At 41.9% G+C, this 19,391-nt stretch overlaps 1 protein-coding gene across 1 annotated transcript in view; it reads left to right on the top strand.

The window, feature by feature from the left end:
- snrka (SNF related kinase a) overlaps positions 1 to 13,794 on the top strand; it is a 60,384-nt gene extending 46,590 nt beyond the window's left edge. The window contains exons 5-8 of the mRNA XM_080744683.1: positions 5,635 to 5,769; positions 10,850 to 11,051; positions 11,514 to 11,617; positions 12,171 to 13,794. Of these exons, the coding sequence (XP_080600809.1) occupies positions 5,635 to 5,769; positions 10,850 to 11,051; positions 11,514 to 11,617; positions 12,171 to 13,326 (1,597 nt within the window). The 3' untranslated portion in view covers positions 13,327 to 13,794. The remainder of the gene's footprint in view (positions 1 to 5,634; positions 5,770 to 10,849; positions 11,052 to 11,513; positions 11,618 to 12,170) is intronic.
- The last annotated feature ends 5,597 nt before the right edge of the window (positions 13,795 to 19,391 follow it).

Here is a 19,391-nt window from a genome sequence, read left to right as displayed (position 1 = left end):
TTCTAAAAAACATGACTTTCATTAGCTAGGCTAAATCAGATTTTTAGAATAGAATAGCAGTGCTGCGTGGTTACCTGCAGCTAAAGTGGCTGGCAGAGAAGACAAAACTACCAGTCATAGCCAAAATGTCTGTTTTTTTGGATGGTGACTGGTGTTCATTTTCCCAGTACATTTGTGACATTAAAAGTAGGGCCGCAGCAGATGTAACAAGGCACTGAGAAAGCCATGAGTCTTTGTAAGTAAAGTATTCAAAAAGAATAAATGATTGTGCTCGTATTGGTGCATTTTAAATTCATGGCCAGACAACTTCAGTGTTGTTTCCACTTAAGGAATACTGCTAAAATATGCCTTGTCTTGTCCTTACAGTAACTGGAACAAGTCATCCACTGAATTGTTTTACTGTATATACCAAGAATCTGATGCACGGTTCCAATTAGCTTCCGTCTACTAAGACTTCTCAGTGATCTCTCATGACACGCCAGTTCTGGCTGCTCTGCTTTGGCTTCCAATCAAGGATGGGTCTCGTATAAAATGCTTCTAATTGCATAATATCGTTGCTACTGTCGGGCAGAAACCTCGCTTCTCAAATGTTCAACATGTTCTTTTGTAAATCAATGCCCTACGTCGTACAAAAGTAGCAAATAGCCGGTCTACAAGCTCACAATGTGCTGCGATGCAACGCATTGTGAACTTATTTGTATATTGTAGATAGATAGATAGATATTTTTCTAAATCTATTTTAATGAACTTGAAAGTGGTCATGTGTGTATTGATTGAACCAATGAAAAGTACTAACTAGGACTTGTGACTAAATAACTACGTTGGATCCATTTGAGCACAGGTTATGTTTTCCATTTCCTGAAGTAACAGTCTTGGGCATCCATCAGCGACAGTACACTGGTGTTGCTCTGCACAACTCAGGCACATCCTGCATCAGATTATAAACCACCACAATTTGAGGTGACTGTGCATTTGCTGTCCTGGCTCCTTGGTTATGGAACAGTCTCCCCCTGGGGGTCAAGTCAGCAAACGCTGTGTAGAGTACATTAAATCAAGTACTAAGCCCTATTCTCTTTTTATGGCCTCTTATTGAGGTTTTGATTGTTCAGTTTGTTCGTTTTTAATTTGTCCCTATCTATTAGTGTTTACTAACTTACTGTAGCACTTTGTATCATTTTTTGAAAATGTTAATGTAAGGCTATATTTACTATACTGAATATAATAATTGTATATATAACTGTCAGCAGTTCAACACACTTAAAGTAGTAGATAATGAAAACTGGCCTCATTTTGGGATGATGAATCTATTTGTTATTTGGCTGGACCAAGCAGGGCCAGCCCTAGAGACGGACATGTATTTGACTGATTAAGTCAGTCAGTCACTGAGTGATGAAGTTACAGCACTGTTCGGCCAGTTGGCGTAGCGGTCTAGCCAATGGAAGAGCTATCATCCCTCCGGGCTGTGTGTGTATAGTCTGTCCTTGGTTGGCCTAGCGACTAAACAGGCAATCGCTGATCAAATCCCTCAAGTACGGGCTCTGCCTCATGAACGCACAAGCAGGTTGTCCAGGAGCACGGATTGGACCGCTATACTTCCCAATCCCCATTGGCCTCAATTTCTAGCCTTATTATTTACAGAAGTAAAAGAAACACAGAGAACAGAAAGTGTACATCTGTCACACTCAACAAGCATTTGTTTTGCTGGGAGCCTTCAGTCTCTGACGTGGTGTCACCTACAAGGCTATAGGAACATATTGCTGCTGGAGAGAGACAAACACATTAATGCCCTTAATGTTAAGACCACATACAGTGTTGTTCATGCTTTAACTTCTTCCTTCACCCTCCTCATGGGTCCTGTGATACAAGACATGACATTCCATTACTTCTTACACACTAATGGAGGTCATGTTTGTGTGCATTGTATATGCTTGTACTGTAGGCCTATGTATGTCTGCCCACACTCCTGTGTGTGAGCACACACACACACACACACACACACACACACACACACACACACACACACACACACACACACACACACACACACACACACAATGATCTTGAGCTTGTGTAATCCCATGAGACGGTAGTAGAGTGCTAAATTGTGCATTTGTATCTCTTTTACAAGCTAGGCTTTGAGCATTGAGCATCAATCTTTGATGGGATGTGTGAAGTACATGAATTGGTTGTACTGCTGTATATTCTGTCATGCTGTAGCTGTATTATATTCTAACCTACATGGTGTACTACAATAATAATACAAATCTGTATTTTACTGGTGGTCACACAATATGACATGGATGAAATTGTATTTTGCATAGTGTTTGAAAAGGAAGTTACATAATGCTTTATTGTATCCACAACCTACCAGCTAGCTGTCTTTCACATGCACAGTTGACACCTAATGTTTCAAATCGACCTGTAGGGTCCATCAATCCATCCTTAACCACTTTTGTGTTTTTAGGCTCACTTGAGATAATGACATTTTTTAAAATGACCTGTCTCTTTGGACACAGACAGAATGTGTGGGCGCAAAAACAGAAACGGTTCAAAGTATTTGGAGTACATGGTGCCTAATAGATTATAAACAAATGCATAACACTGTCATCCTGTGTATGCAACAGTTGGCATCAGTTCTGAGAATCTGAGTTGATTAGTTTATTATACAGCTGAGCACTAATCCCACTTGCTGCTTAGGGAGTCTGTTCGCACATCACATCAGGGTCACATAAATCAGGACGCCATGTTTAAATACTTGAAGATAATTGAATCTATTGGGATGAGCTACTTGAAGATAATACAGCCCTTAAAGCCCTGCATATTATGCTGTTGAGAGATTGTAGTTAACATTTGAGGGAAGAATATTAATGCATGTCAGGTTTGAAGATATTTTTACCCTGATCTACAAGCTCACAACGAGTCACATTGCAACGCATTGTGAGTTGTAGATCTGCTGTTTTTTGGCAAATGTTCCGCCTCAGGATAATGGCTTTTGGGGGTATTTTGAATATCTTGATTATCACGATAATATCGTAAATCGCAATTCCTTTGGTCACAATAATCGTGACATGAAATGTTCATATCGTCTCAACCCTACTGCTATCGTTGTGTGAATTTGTGTACTTATGGGTGAATGCAGTGTACTTTGTAAAGAGCTTTGAATAAAGCTGCTAGTACATTTAAAGGGAGGAAAGACATCCATACGCAAAGTTGAGCATCAATCAAAGCTGTTTAACATACAGACAGCAGGAGAGACTGTGTTGCTTGGATACAGTTGGGATTATGTAATTAGTTTATCCTTTTTTGTAGGACCGCTCTTCTCCTTAGCATGTTACAGTGTGTTCATCTTCAATGCTGGTCGTTGAATGCCGTGAGTTGGGTTACTGGATGAATGGCCAATGATGGAACGATCTCCATAGGATGACTGTGGCAGGGTTTGGTGTCCAATTCCAAATCATTGGTTAAGCTTGCGTGGTTGTTGTGACATAATCTTAGTGGAATCTACTAGACTCCAGAGCATCACAGACCCCAAAATGTAGTGGTTAGATAATTAAACCACTGAAATGTTATTACACTGCCTTGTCTGACATCAGTGTATTAGACAGACCCTACTGTGGGCATGGCACATATTACTGGGTTACATAACAGCATTATAGTGCCCCCCCCCCCCCCCTTCACCTCACCCCCCCTGTGTAACTCATTAATTCTCAACCTGTGGGCCGTCACAGCCGTCAGCATATTGCAAGTGTGTCCCCAAATACATTTATTTTATTGATAATATGACATCAATATATATTTTAAAAAAGGAAAATCATGGTGTGTTTTCTTTAAAACCTACAAAAATGACTTTTAATTGTGATAAATAGGAACTTAAAGGATATTGATCCAAGCCAGAACAAAAATGTATAATTGGGTGGGCAACGATCACTCATGTGGGCCCTGATCCAAAAAAAGGTTGTGGAGCCAGCCGAGCCACTGATGTAAACTAAATGGTTTCCTCCCTCCACGTTGCTGTTGTTGTGTTCCTCTATGTACGGTGTTGTGACATCTGCTCTGCTACTGGGTTTCCTCCTGTGGTTTTGGTTATAGTGGTTCAGGAGCCAAATCACTTCTTAAAAACATCACATTTTATCTCAAAGCCTTCCCATAATTCAGAATTTTGAAAATGTATCGTTTGATTGCGACCGAAGGTCGCAGTTTACCATGAGAAATGTCACAGCTTGTCTCCGTGTACCCATTTTTATGGTCTATGGGCAGACCTCGGTTTACCACGGTACGGCGGTACGGCGGTTACCGCCCCCAACCCTAGTTATCGGTGGTTATTATTAACTCATTGACTGCTCTCATTAAACTTTGAGTTTAAAGAGTTACTTTTAAGTATCTCGGGAATCTCGGGTGTGGCGGCCTGGACCAATGGGAATTCATCTGGAATCCTGGGTAGGGGCATAAGTTAAAAGAGGGTGTGACATGGACTCACCCTTGATATTATAATGAACAGCTAGCATGACTGAACACTAAGGTGAGAGCAGTGGTTTCCCTCACTGTCAAGGTTGCCAGCCCTTTGCCTGGTGAAACATACTGTACCTCCCATGATGCAATGTTTTTCTTCTACGATGGGGAAACCATCAGCACTCCCTCCGTGTGTTGTGATAGTTCTCTTGTTGCGTTGGCATTTTCTCAGAGATCTGGAGGTCAACTATTAGAACCACATCACAGCCACATAACATACATCAGTGTTCTAACATGATGTTAAGAGCATAGTCATTGTGACGTTTAGTTGCTTCTCCTGTGGCTCCCCAGAGATCAACGAGCTACGACCGCGCCACACAGCCACACAGTATGTATCTCATTCTGTGGTGCTGGTGACAGTAATTATGACATTCAGTTGTCATGTCTTGTCTTTGCCTGGAAGATTGACCCTCAGCACAGCCAACTATCTCTCATAATTTCCTAAAATAATGTATTTCTCTCTGTATTTCACTATTTAACCACTTAAATGCCGACATGCCGGAAAGTAGTTCATTCTGCATTCCATAAATATGTCCTTACTATTATCCACACTGTATTGTGATGTGCATTATCCCATTGTTGCTTTTAAATCTTTAAACGGGCTGGCCCCTCGGTATCTCTCTGAGCTCCTGGAACCCTACACCCCACCTAGAGCTCTGAGATCTGCTGACGAGCAACTACTGGTCAAGAGAACCAGGGGCGAACGCACGTTGGCAGCAGTCCCCAGGCCCTTCCATATTAGGTCTGATCAGTCCATCCATGTTTTAGTCTCACTTGAGCTCATATTATGTTTGTTTTATAGAGGGTATGCGCATGCACAAAGTGAATGGCAAAGTGAGTTTAACGTTGTTTAATGCAAACTGATATGACTTTTCTGATGTATGAGCTGTCAAGGCCAGAAAGTAGTATTTTGCCGCTCAGTAGGCGTTCCTGCATAACTTTTGTGTATGATGATTGTCACACGCATACCCTCTATTGTGCATATACTCAATTTTTTGTGCTCATGTTGACCCCGGCTTAGATGTATATGCTTTTGCTTTGATTGTTTTTCTCGTTGGTCAATTTCGGTTGTTTTAAAAGTGCTCCATAAGTCAAGTTTTGATTTGATTTGTCGTGTCATTTCAGAGCCCTGGAGACCAACAAGTACAACCACATCACAGCCACGTACTACCTGCTAGCAGAGAGGATCTTAAGGGAGAAGCAGGAGGAAGTGGTTCAGACACGCTCCTCCAGTCCTAGTAACATCAAGGCACAGTTCAGGTAACACACACACACACACACACACACACACACACACACACACACACACACACACACACACACACACACTCACACTCACACTCACACTCACATGCACCAGCAACCCCATTGTACTTTTATATGCATATTTAAAACCGTCTTGCTTGAGCACCATCCAAGCTGAATAGGTATTCATTCAAACGAATACAAGAACGCTCGTCTCAACACACACTCGCTCCGGTTCAAATCCAACGACCTTGGTCCTGTGACCTCAGAACGGAGGATGAATTGAATACATAGAGTTGGACCACAATGGAAGCCCTCATGCCTTTTTTCCCCTCCTTATAGCATTATTGTATAACTGTACCTCTGTACTTTTTACAAACCATTAATAAAATATTTAATCAATCAATCCGCTATCATTCGAACATCATTTACAAAGTAGTGCTGCCTGGAATTTAGGAGATTACCTATTCCACTTTAGTTCAGCTTTATTTATTTGCACAATTTAATAATGATAGCTTGGATTTATTTAGTGCTTTTCTAAGTACCCAAAGTCGCTTTACATAAACAAATAAAATAAATGTACTGTAAGCAAGCAAAACCGACGTTCACCCATTTATGACTAACACATTAAAATTAAAATACCAGAATAATGATAATCAAAAAGAGCAATAAAGGAACAAAATGTCACAAAAAAGGTGAAAGCACATAAAAAGTGTGTAATAGGTGAATCCGTGATGTGCTTAAGTGTAATTGAATGTGTGTTTGTTATGATGTGGTAAGTACCTGTGGGTGGGCTGTGTGTCCATGATGATGTCAGGGAGCTTGGTTCAGCAGGGAGGATATTAACCACATCTAATTCTAGTTATTAAATACTCTAGTCTAGACAATAGAAAAAATGTAGCCGTTTTGTGAAATATGACAACTTTTAATAATGCCTGTTTACTGCAGGTGACAAATGCACTCTGTTGGTGAGAACAGTTGTGTGCAATAAAGCATGTGTGCGGATGCGGATGATCTGGTTTTTAAACCGGGAAGACATCTGTGTCATTTTAGATTTTTGCATTGGCTATTCAGAAGTAGCAGGTCTGCGCTGCAAGCTTGTGCATCTGCTATTTTTGAAAACTCTTAAGAGTGTGAGAACTATACAGATTCTTAAAAAAAAAAAAAAATGTTTCTATATCAAAGAAAAGGTCCTTTTCACTTAACTGGAGCTCAGTTAGTCTGTTCTTGAGAGACTACTATGTCAGTGGTTCTCAAACCTTTTCATGTGAAGGACCCCCAAAATTATATTTATTTGGCCACGGACAAAATATTTACTTCCAGGGACAAGCTCGCAGCACGGCACTCGGTGCCGCGCTGTGAGCTTGTATATCTGCTATTTTTCTATAGCTAAAGCATTCAATAATTCTAGGCCTAAATGGGTTAATGGGTGGAGAGGCCGTGAGGGAAACTGAAGGTCCCCGGTTTGTCTCCCGGCCCCAGCTATAGCGAAGTGTCCCTGAGCAAGGCACTTAACAGGTCCCCCCGGGCGCTCATCATAACCATCTGAACAGCCTGAGTGAAGCTGAAACGTGGTACTAACAAAGGTCCCCCTTTCCTCCAGACTGGTTTAGATGATTGTCCTCGCTGTGATCGGTATGTCGATTTACTTCCTGTGCCCACCGGGCTCAAGAAAAGAGAAAGGAGGAAGCAGAGCGGCAGTACATGAATTCTGGACCTTTTCCACCGTCTGCGTCTTTGACAATATCCTTGATCTTAAAAGGCAGAGGCGGAGAGAGTGCAGCGTACATTTCTAAAAGGAAATAATAAGACGAAGGAGGAGCAAATAAGGAAGAGAGGAGAGAGGAGCACCACAATCTCCAGAAGGCTGACCTCGTGATATAAAACCTAGTTATTTTACAGTATATCACTCCCCCAGTGAAGAGCAGAAGAGAGAGCCCTGGTACATCTCCCTTCAGTGTGGATTACTAACAACGAGAAAGATAAAAAGAGGAAAAGGAGAGTGGAGTAAAATGTGACCCAGCGCCAAGTAGTAAACACATAGTTGTTTCCCAGTACCTACAGTAGGGATAGACACATAATGTACACCGTACTTAGAATACTTTCTTGTCATATTTGAGGGTGTTTTATGGTGATGACACCAACATGCTTCTTCTCTCTATATATACAGTAACATTCTCAGTGTTCATTTAACTCTTGACAGTGTGACCAACATTTTTTCAAAATTCCACCAGGAATGCATTTCCCTCCCCCTCTCTGTTTTCACTTTCCTGTCTCTTGACTCTCCTGTCTAAACAAAGCTAAAATAAAATATAATAAAAGAAGTCCAAACCCATCCATCAATCTTTGCAGGTTTCTGTAAGGGGAAAGAGTAAAAGAAGCAGGAGACTTGTCTAGTAGCGAAGACTTGTGATGTTGAACTCAGGTAGAACTCCCTCCACAGAGCTGTGTTCAGTAGACACACGCAGATAGACAGCCTCTCAACATGTACAATAAGGCTGGGCAATTAACTGAAAATATATGGAAACAGACATTTATTAGAACCAATAACCAACTTAAGCTCTGTATGTTGAACAGTGGTGGGGTGTGAAAATAACTGATCTACAAGCTCCCTTTGCAAGCTTGTGAACTTGCAGATTTTTAAAAAATAATATAATCGTTAATTAATCATAATCAAAGCAAAAGTTTGAAATAATCGTGATATTGATTTGAAGTTATATCGCCCAGCCCTAATATACAGTAAGGTAGAGCTGAGAGAGAGACTGTTTGAATGTCCTTCTGTGTTGTAGTGTTTTTCAAAGGGAATGAAGGAGAGGGAAACCGAGAACCACAAGGCAACAATTAAGCATAATCGAGGCAAAAGTTTGATATAATGGTGATATTGATTTGAAGTCCTTGTGATGCTGGTGTGTGTTGAGCTAATGAGGATCCTGCCATGGGATTAATTGTGCTAACTGCGGTGTCGCAGAGGGACCCACTCTGTCTCACTGTTTGTTTTCAGCTCTTCTCTGTCAACACAAACTTTCCAGAAGACTGTTTGCTGAGCTGTATAATCAAGTTCACCCCCTGGTACAAACAACAAAGACAAGCCAATGTTAAAATCCCTCTGTTAACATGGCTCATTTCAGAGTTATTAAACCTCCCCAAAATTCCATAAGGTCACCTCACCTGGTGATTCCATTTTCAGCACATCAGTTATGCATACCTGTACATTTATGGCAAGCTCGATTTATGTGAAAATGCAAATAGAAGTTCTTGCATAGTAGTCTCAAAACAGCCAAGACATAATTTGGGTGTCGATTCTGCCAACAAATGTTTCATGAAATGACACACATTGACACATAAGAGATTATTTATAGAATTCCCGGTGGCTGTTGGACTGTAAAACAGGTTATTGTGCAAGGAGAAAAAAGACACAATCTCCCAGCATAAGCTTAGAGTAAATTGTAATGGTATTCAGCTTTTGTATTGGCTGACATTCACAGTCATCTACTTGTGCAACTGACTAATCTGCTTTGCGGACTCCCTTTCTCTCCTTTGCAAATCGTGGCAAGTTGGCAGACTGCATTTAATTAGTGCATTGCTCAGTGTCGTTGAATAGAGGTGCTTATTTTTTAGCTAACAATAGCAACACGGATAGACAAATGGGTCTTTGTGTAGCAGGCTTACTAAATAATACAGTAAATAAAGCAGAGCCTCTGTATGACTCGCAACTAAAATGGTACCAAATCTGTTGGGCACATTTGGGCAGATTAGACGGAGGCCTTTGAAAAATAAAATACAGGATGAGATTATATTTAGTGAGGTAAAGCACAGTTCCTTGACACTAGGCTTCATTTATTGGTCTCTTTAGATCAGCCTGGGATGGGCACCGTTTTCGAGTTTCTGATCCGGCCTGGAGCAGAAATGACCCACATCATGTTGTAGTCATCAGGTCGGACTACAGGTTTTGAAATTGGTTTAAATTGGTATAATCGTTTTGTTTCTTTTGCTAATTATCGTTCGGTATGTTGATCTCTTATTCTAACTCGTAACGCGACTAGCGATAATAAACAAATTGATTTGTTTTATTACGAGAATAACATTACGTCATGTTGTAGACATCAGTCGGCCGGTCTTCCTCTTTACAGTCTTCTTTCCGGTTTAAGCCGCGCCTAGACCGGATCACATAACCCGTTTAAAACGAATACCAGGCTTTCCTCCGAGGTGGAAAGTCTGGTGATGAGGTTAACCATAGTCATTGTAAAACTTCTCACAGGGGTCTTCCTGTTTACAGATGGTATTCAGAGTTAAAGGTTTGAGTTATCGTCTGTTTGACTGGTAGAAATGTGTACAGTTTTCCCAAAGGGAAATTCGAGTGTAATGAAAGCTCTTCAGCCAAAGCGCAGATAAACATTAATTGTGGGGTAATAAAAAAAGAAATTATTTTTGCGTTGGCTATATCAGGCAGACAGGCAACGAGGTCTTATGCACACCTGATAGGCTTAGAGACGGGTGCGTAGGCAGGGATCAGTGAATACTTTCAATCATGCACAAATAGTACATATGACCCGCACACCATCTTACACTTACACACCAAGGAACTATTTTTTTATTTAATAATGCAACGTTTCGGTCGACGACCTTCTTCAGGCATCTGCTAACAGATAGTAGCAGGACAGCTAAACACAGAGATCTACTACAACCAATCACAGTCCCTCATTGCAGAGATGAGCCTCAACAGGTGGTGATCATTATGCTAAAGTCATCTTGTCATCACCGTCAGTATATAGAGCAGTTAATACACATCTCAAATTCATTATACAACTTATACAAAACAGTGGATCACAAATTCACAATGTATGTCAACTATGTCAATATAGTATAAGAAAAACATAAATTCAATTAGAAAAAGGCCTAAATATACTGTATACAATGCGTTGGCTATATCAAAAAGATCTATTTATATTATTATTATTATTTATTTATTTTTATCTCGAAAGTGCGAGAACTACTGATTTTTGAAGGCATTTGTAGGATCAGCCACGGGTCTTAATGGGTTGATTACTATTTGTATGACTGTAATGACTCTGTCTCGTGTTCCCGTCCTCTGTAGGCAGTCGTGGCCCACCAGAGTGGACATGCACCAGGACATAGAAGACAGCTTGGCGGCCTCGTCCATCTCCCATGGTGGGGGGCCGCAGTCCCCAGCCCGCAGCGCTGAGAACCTGCTCAATGGACACCGCTCCAAGGGCCTCCTGGAGCTCGGGAGACGTGAGGAGAGCACGGTCACAGACTCTCCAGTACAGCCAGCACAGGTGCTCTCATTTTGTCATCCTTCATTATTAGAATCAGGGTTCCCACGGTCATGAAATTCCTGGAAATATTTTATATTAGAGGCAGAATTTGTGAAAATAGCAGATGCGTTGCGAGGCGTTGTGAGCATGTAGATCTGCTATTTTCACAATAAAACCGTGTTATACAAAATTCCTCTACTTTTAGTGCTCGTCAGGGTGCCGGGGTCCCCAGTTGAAATATGATTATTTGCGCATAGGAGTAAGCGACTCGTTATTGAGCTGAATTATTGTTATATAGTCCTGGAAATCGGGTTAAATATTCTGGAAAAGTCTTGGAAAAGTTTTGGAAATGAATTGGTAAAGATGTGTGGGAACCCTGTAGAATTAACCTGGAACCACTTTAACCATTATGTTATGCTTTGACTATCAAAAAATAGCAGATATACAAACTCACAGGCTGATCAGCTTTTCTCTTGGTTCCAGGGAGCTTGTGCCAGTGCCTTGGGCCCTGCTGCTGGCTCTAGTTCTGCCCCCCACAGGGGCCCCACACCCTCCATTACAGCCAAGCAGCGAACATGCCTGTTCAGGTGGGCCACATTGAAATGTTTCTCCTTTATTGTTCATCCTTTTTGACTTGATTGAATTATAAGGTTTTATGTGTTCATGAGCTTATGTGAAACAAATGGAAGTATCCGATTGATGAGTCAAGATCTTTGTGTTCAACTCATTGATTGGCAGGATCCAGTGCGTATTTCACCAACCTTTGAAGAAAGGTTGAATAATCTTTATTGTATAAAAAACAACACGGAACCATATAACACAATACAAACATATCACAAAGACAGATCATCAGGTCCCCATTAAGAACATAAAACCATCCTAGCGACGGGGGCGAGGCAGATTGTTCAGTATTCTGCTGAATATTCTGCGTTGCTCCGATCCGCGCACAGGAAAATTCAAAAGACACCCACCACGGGCGTCCTAGAATCGGAAAATAATCCTTGTAATTATACATATACATCCTTGTCATTATACATATGCACTCGTCAAACTTGTTCCGTGGCAGGCAATGAGTTAAGATCTTTAGGTGTGTTAAACAGTTAAACGAATGGATCCGTTTTCTGTGTCGTCGTTCGTCAGGGTGGAGGAGGATGAGGAGGAGGAGGAAGAACAGGACCCGTCTCCGCTGCCCACGCAGGTGATCCTGCGGCGGAAGCCCCCGTCCATCACCAACCGGCTGACCTCCAGGAAGAGCGCCCCCGTGCTCAACCAGATCTTCGAGGAGGAGGGAGAGTCGGACGACGACTTCGACACGCACGAGGGCCTGCCGCCCAAACTCAGCCGCCTCAAGATGAACATGAGCGGCGACTCCACCTCGGGCGCCGGCTCCGCGTCGTCGCCTGGCTCCACGCAGAAGCGCTACCACCGGCGCAAGAGCCAGGGCCGCGGCTCGTCCTGCTCCAGCTCCGAGACCAGCGACGACGACTCGGAGAGCCACCGCCGGCGCCTGGACAAAGACTCTGGCTTCAGCTACAGCTGGAACCGACGGGACAGCAGCGAGGGCCCTCCGGGGAGCTCGGGAGGCAACGGGGGCGGCAGCAGCTCGGGACAGGGGAAGCCTCCTGGGGAGGGAGGAGGAGGCTCCTCCGGACCCGACAGAGGGAGTCCTCCCAGGGGCGGGGGAAGCGAGGGAGGTGGGGGGGGAGGAGGAGGAGGAGGAGGGGGTAAAGGACAAGGCAGCCCCTCCAGCTGTTGTAACAGCAGCAGCACTACTAACCCGTCCGTCAGCTCTTCGTCGCGGTCGTCGCGGACGACGGCGCGCAGCACTGAGCTGGTGGAGAGCCTGAAGCTGATGAGCCTCTGCCTCAGCTCCACTCTGCAGCAGCACCGCGCCAGGGGCAGCCGGGGAGGAGGAGGGGGTGGGAGCAGGTTCATCATAGACCCTCGGAACGTGAAACTCCAGGAGAAATCCACCTGGAGGATGACGTGCGTGGGCTCCAACGGGAGCCTGGACACCATCACCCTCCCCACCACCGCTGCCACTCTGCCCCGCACGCACGCCACCGCCCACCACCACCACCCGCCGCACCGCAAGGCTGCAAGCTCCCCAGGCATGCTGGGCGGGCGGGGCGGGGGCGGCAGGGACAACAGCGACAACCTTGCGGGTTTGAAGAATGGCGTGCTCCAGCTACCTCTGTGTGAGAAGACCATCTCTGTCAACATCCAGCATGGCGGAGGCCCCAGGGATGGACTGCTCTGTACCTCGGCTCCGGCCAGCTGCTGCCAGGTCATATGAAGCCCAGCCACACTCCTTCAAACGGAACACATCGCTCTCTGGACCATTAGTTTGAATCTCTCCCTCTAATGCTCTCCCATCCATTTGGATCAACCGAAGAACCTCCCTTAATCGCTGTCCAAAACTGTGATTACTGTGAGGTTCCTGTGGGGTTTAGGGCTGTCACTATTGTCACCATCATGACATTTTAATGCTGACTTGCTTGTGTGCTTATGACAAATAACTTAAATATACACCATCATGAAAACGTTGTGATTTATCTCACACAATTGCAATCAGGTGATCATGTAATAATAGTGACAGGCCTAACTTTAATTAGCCACTTTTCACCTGATTCCTTCCACTTGGCCATAGCAGCTACCTTACCTCACACCCCCACGACGACTGCCTTGTGTTGCCTGAACACTCCAACACCGCATTGCTCCGTTTCACCAAACGATTTGTTTTTCTAAGCTAGTTTATGTAGTGAAACGTATGTGTGAGGCGCATGCTGCAAGAGGTGCTTTGGGGTTTCAATGTTTGCGTGCGTGTTTCAACTTCCCGTTTCTGTTTCACCCTTTAAACCCCCCCCCCCCCCCTCCCTCCCTCCCTCTAAAATAGTGGCATTTAGACATGGCTAAATTCTTTTAACTGAATTTATAGGTCAATGTTGCTATTGACAACGAATTAAAGAGGACATGTGCAGTGTTTGACTTTAAAAGAGGACAAGGACGCAGTGTTTTGGGTAGTGATACATAGCAGCTAAAAGGGCAAACACTTAAACTGAGCTATTAGAAATGTAACCGTGAGGTAGATGCTCACTAGCAGAGGAATGTGCATGGAGTGAAACATCAGTTCTCCCAGTGCTGACACATCGTTGAAACACTCCCGACAAAACGTCCTTATTTCTTTTCTCCCATCGTGCTCCTTTCAGTTCTCTTCTGTGTCTGTGACTTTTGGTTGGTGTCTAGTGTCTACCTAGCAGGGCGGGTCCTTAGAGAAATCATCAATCAGACAAAGACTGCATTAGATAAAGTGGAGGCATTTACGTAAATGTCTGAAGACAGCCTTTATCAATCCAGTCTTGTCAGATCTCTGATTACGACAAGGAAGGAGACGAGGAAAGGTTGAATCTTGGTGACAAAGAGTGAGACAATGAGCCTGTGATGTCTTAAGCCCAGCAAACAACCAACATCAAAGTCTTGGTGAAGATATAAAGCTTCTAAAAGAGTTTTAACCTTTTTTTTTATTATTATTATATTTAAAGTCAATGACGAGCTTGAGTCTGGACAGTGTTTGTATTTTATCGCACTCAGACAATCATTTTTATTTTTTTAGTTTATTTTTTAAAGGTGAATTTTTACTTGGTTGAATATAACTCAAGAATACAGTTGCAGGCTCCTGTAATACTAACTCCTTGAATAAGTACTGCTTTGTCACAATAATGTTTGCTAGTTGCTGAGGCAAGGGAAAATATAATTCATTAGCATTTATTTCAAAGTTATCAATAATGTTTTGGATTAAAGACAAAGGGCACTTGAAAATATAACGTTACTGCTGATACTTTTTATATAGGTTGGGTATTAAATTGTTTTGCAATACTCACAAAACATTCATAATTTGTACAGAATATAGGCCATCGTGAAGTTTCATTGATCAATGAAACTTTGCCATATTTCACCTTTTCACATCTTTTGTTTCAACTCAGATTTCTCGCAGACGTTTGTTTAGTTCAATCTGTTGGTTAATTCCCATACCAAAAAGTCAAAAAGATGACTCTAAAAAAATGTCATGCTTACATCTAGGACCCTGTGGACTTGAGAATACCAATAAATACATTTTCACACACACACACACACACACACACACACACACACACACACACACACACACACACACACACAAATAGTTGGGTAATCCTTTCTTTTCAGTTAATATATTGACATGACGTTCTATCCAGACTTTGAGGCTGGCTTGTTTTTACAAGGTGTTTGTTGCGTATGTATGTATATATGTTGAAAACAAAAGTTTATTTTTTAACTGGGGACTTTTGAATGATCTGCTGTTAAATGCTGTGTTGACTGTGTGGGTCCTTCTGAGGTCAGTCTGAGGTCAAGTCAGTGCTTTCATTGAGTCTTTTATTGTTTAGAACGTGTGCGTGCAACTGCATAAGAATTTGTGTGTTCCATTGACCCCCTTTGAGATTTTCTGTTATGACTCAGTGATTTACTAAAAATGGTAGGCTAATGACTTTCTAGCTTTAAAGAACCTGGCCTAAAAACAAATGAGCGAGGATGGAAGAGGTACCCGACAAAATCCTCAATGCCCATTTAACTGAGTGTAAAATGTAAACCTTATTGTTCATTTATACACAGTTCAACGCTTAGGATTTTGCTGTGGCGAGGGGAATGGGGATACACTTTAAGGGCATTGGCAATAAGCTATACAGTATGTTGCAGCTATCTGTACATAAACTTTTACTTTTTTCTTTTTTTTTTTTTACTTTTTTTTTCACTTTTTTTTTTCATTGTTCTATTTCAAACCTGTGCAGCCTTAAAACGGCCACATCAGACTGAAAAGAGAAAACAAAGGAGAAAGCTATCTTTTAAAGATTTTATTTTATTATTTTTCCCTTGTCTTTGATTTTACTTTTTAAAAATGAAATGTGTGTAAATAGAGTTGTAAATATGGTGCTCTTTCTCTGTATCTAGAACAGCGGAGTGAACCTTTTGGTGCATAGCTGTACAGTAATATAGCCTTATTAGTAATATGGTTGTCTCTGAGATAAAAAAAAAATAAAACTGAGAAAAACAACATGAATTTATTCATAACGTCAAGTCTCTTGACTGTTGTCTTACTCAACTGTATCCAGGTGAATGACAAGTGCATGTGTTTCAATGTTTGACATTATCGCTCCATTGGCACTGAGATGGGATGAGATGAGAAAGAATCACCTACTGAAACAATGTTACTGGACCAAAACCGTGTACTGGCTTGAAATGGGGAAGGAGACGGTGAGAAAAGAAACAAAAGATGAGTTTGAAATGACAGAATTATTCAGTGTATTATTCTGTAGTTGATTCCTGTTGTCAGACGTTAACATATAGCTATATGGTAATATCCCAAATAAAATGTTGTGGAAAACTGTCTGATAATCTTGTCTTCCCGAGTATTTTTTTTTGTCATGGTTTACTAAGAACAATGACTGATGCTTTCTGTGGAATAACCATTTGAGTAACACTTGGTATGCATTCCATGTCTATAATGCTTTACATCTGCGATCTGCTTATAACCCTGCATAATTATAGTCATAAGCACTCATAAGTGTTATATTACAATATAACACCATTTTTACAATATAACACACCATTTTATTATAATAGTTCCCATTTTGGGGGGGCATGGATCATAGTGGCAACAAAATAATCTGGCAGAATTGGCTGGGCATGTATGGTGAGTGAGAAGGAATCCAGGGGGAAAAAATATTTTGGTTCAAGAGTTATTGGCTAAAACATTAAGTGGGCTGTTGTAGCGACATCATGAGGCAGATGTGAAACATTTGCGGTGGAGGAAATTCTTTGGCCTACTGTGAGTGCAAATATGGCAGCTTTGGCCCTCCATCCTTTCATGATTTTGGATTTGTGTCATTTTGTGCAAAACAAGCCACTCCTGCAATTTGCTGCAAAATTTGGATGGAAATCATAGCCAATTGGAATAGAATATGATATATGATCTGACACGTCTTGATCACATGCCTACAGGGATAAGGTGTACCAAATTGTGTGGGGTTTGGACAATCTGTCGGAATAGTAACAAAAGATGTTAACCAAAAATCTGTTTGTGGCATTTTGTGCAAAATGGGCCCCTCCAGCAAACTCCAGCAAACTTAGATCTAACAGAAAAATCTAACAAAACCATATTGACTATAGAGATAATATGTACCAATTTGTGTGATGTTCACCAAAATCTGTACTAGTAATATCAACAACTGTGTTTTGCACAAATTGGCCTCCTGGTGGCGCTATAACAGGTGCATACAAAGTTTCATGCCGATCGGTTCAACAGTGCCAGAGATTAGCTGCTCACAGACTGACACATGCACTTACGGACCGACAGGGGTGAAATCATAGTCTTTGTACATGGCCTGGCGGAGACTGAACTGAAATATATGAATAACAACCGGAAATAAATATACAGAAATGTATTTTACGTTAATGGAGAAGAACTTTCAATCTGGATACATTGTTGAAGACAGATTGAGATGTGTGATTTGAACCAGTTGAACTGAACCTTGTCTGTTGAGACACGGTCGGCCAGCCATCCACAGTACAGTAGCTACTTTAAATATATGTCCACAGAACGTGTTGAAATGTAGTCAGTCGTGATTGACGAGCCACCCAACACCCGAGATGTTACACTCTATGCTCTACACACTGAACTCTTAAAGCGGTTCCACTCAAATTACTGGCAAGCATCCAGACCGAAGCCTGGAGTACATAATATATTTACATCTGAATCTTTCTCTGAACTCAACTTTCTCTTACAAAATAGTTTGGTTCCCAAATTAATGCAGAATAACTTAGATTTTGAATGGGTAAAACCCTGGCCAGAAATACATAAGATACAGTAGAGTGGCCTATTTAACTATTTTTGGCCTGGATATTGGGTGGGCAGATTTTACAGAACAAGGGCCGTGCCAAGTGTTCCAACAGATCTGAAAGCAGTCTTGAGAAGAAGCTCACCCTGCCAACAACTTGCACACCTATACTACTCCTGGCTCTACTGTATGTGCAATGCCCAAAGACAGGCAGTGTAGCAAAAATAAAGCGTGCACGCTGCGAACAGACCAGAAAGATCTTGGCAGGGAACCCTCAAAGTCGATTTATGGTGGCAGTAAACGAGTTAACAAAATCAATAACCAGGACCTTCCAGGACCCATGATCAATTCCCAAACGTTTCCAGTACTAGAAAAATGTTTCTAATTTCAAAATATTTCCAGGAATTTCATGACCGTGGGAACCCTGCATCCTTGCTGCCTTGAGTCAGCATTTGACAACATGCAAGGATGGGAAAAGTATGCAGTGAAATGTGACATGCTATTTGTAGTCAGCTGGTTTTGAGTTAAGACACATATTACCGCGTTATCTTAATGACACGTGCATGTTTAATGGCCTACATTCACACACTAATGCAAGGTGGTGCCAACCTGCTCATCAGGAGCAGTTATAGGACAACTTTGTTTTTTTTACAAGGGTTCATATTTTAGACTGTAATTAGAGAAAAGAAAAAGCTAGTGTTAAAATGTTTTCATTTGCTTCGTTCTATTGTTTTATCGCGTTTACTGTGCTAAAATGTGGGGCATGCGTACAAGTGGCTAAATATGTATTTTTAGACACAATAAGCCAGCAGTTTCTTTATTGCTATTTACAGTAACACTTCTAGCCCCCATAAGTCACATCCAACCTTGAAAGGTTGCGTTGTATCTTGGGAATGGGCTTATTCTGTGTAAAATGACATATTTAGCCACTTGTACGCACTCATCTTTTATATTCTTTAATTACAATCTAAAATATGAACCCTTGTTGTAAAAAACTAAAGTTGTCCTTTAAGGTAAGGGTTCGGTGTCTTGCTCGTGGACACTTTGCCAGGGGGAGATGGTGAACTGTGTGTGAACCTTCTAATTCTCAGATTAGCATTCTTCCTCCTGGTGCTATTGCCAGTGGCTCCCTACAGCTGCGCATCCACTGAGTTGCAATTAAACAGACAAGTCAAGTTTGTTTTCAGAAATGGTATTGGGGGCCCTCACATAGGTGTGCAGATGGTTGGATAAATTGCACCTGGTTATGGCTAAGAGCACCAGAGCCCTGTAATAAGAAAGTCAAAAAATAAGTATGTTCAGTTCATATACCGTATTAGATATACTGTAGAACAAGCAGAAACAGTTCACTGTCTTGAAGATAGATTTATTAGAGTAGAGAGATGCAATTCAGTCTGCATCCTCCAGTTTCATAATGCTTTATAACAGTTTCAATACACTTTGTAACATTGCAAACAAAGGAGGGTAGTCTGTGTGTAGCGGGGGAAAA

Source organism: Nannobrachium achirus (assembly GCF_963921795.1).
Source record: "Nannobrachium achirus genome assembly, chromosome: 2".
NCBI lineage: Eukaryota > Metazoa > Chordata > Actinopteri > Myctophiformes > Myctophidae > Nannobrachium > Nannobrachium achirus.
Note: the sequence above shows the minus strand (reverse complement) of the source record. Positions and strands in the feature narration are given on the sequence as shown.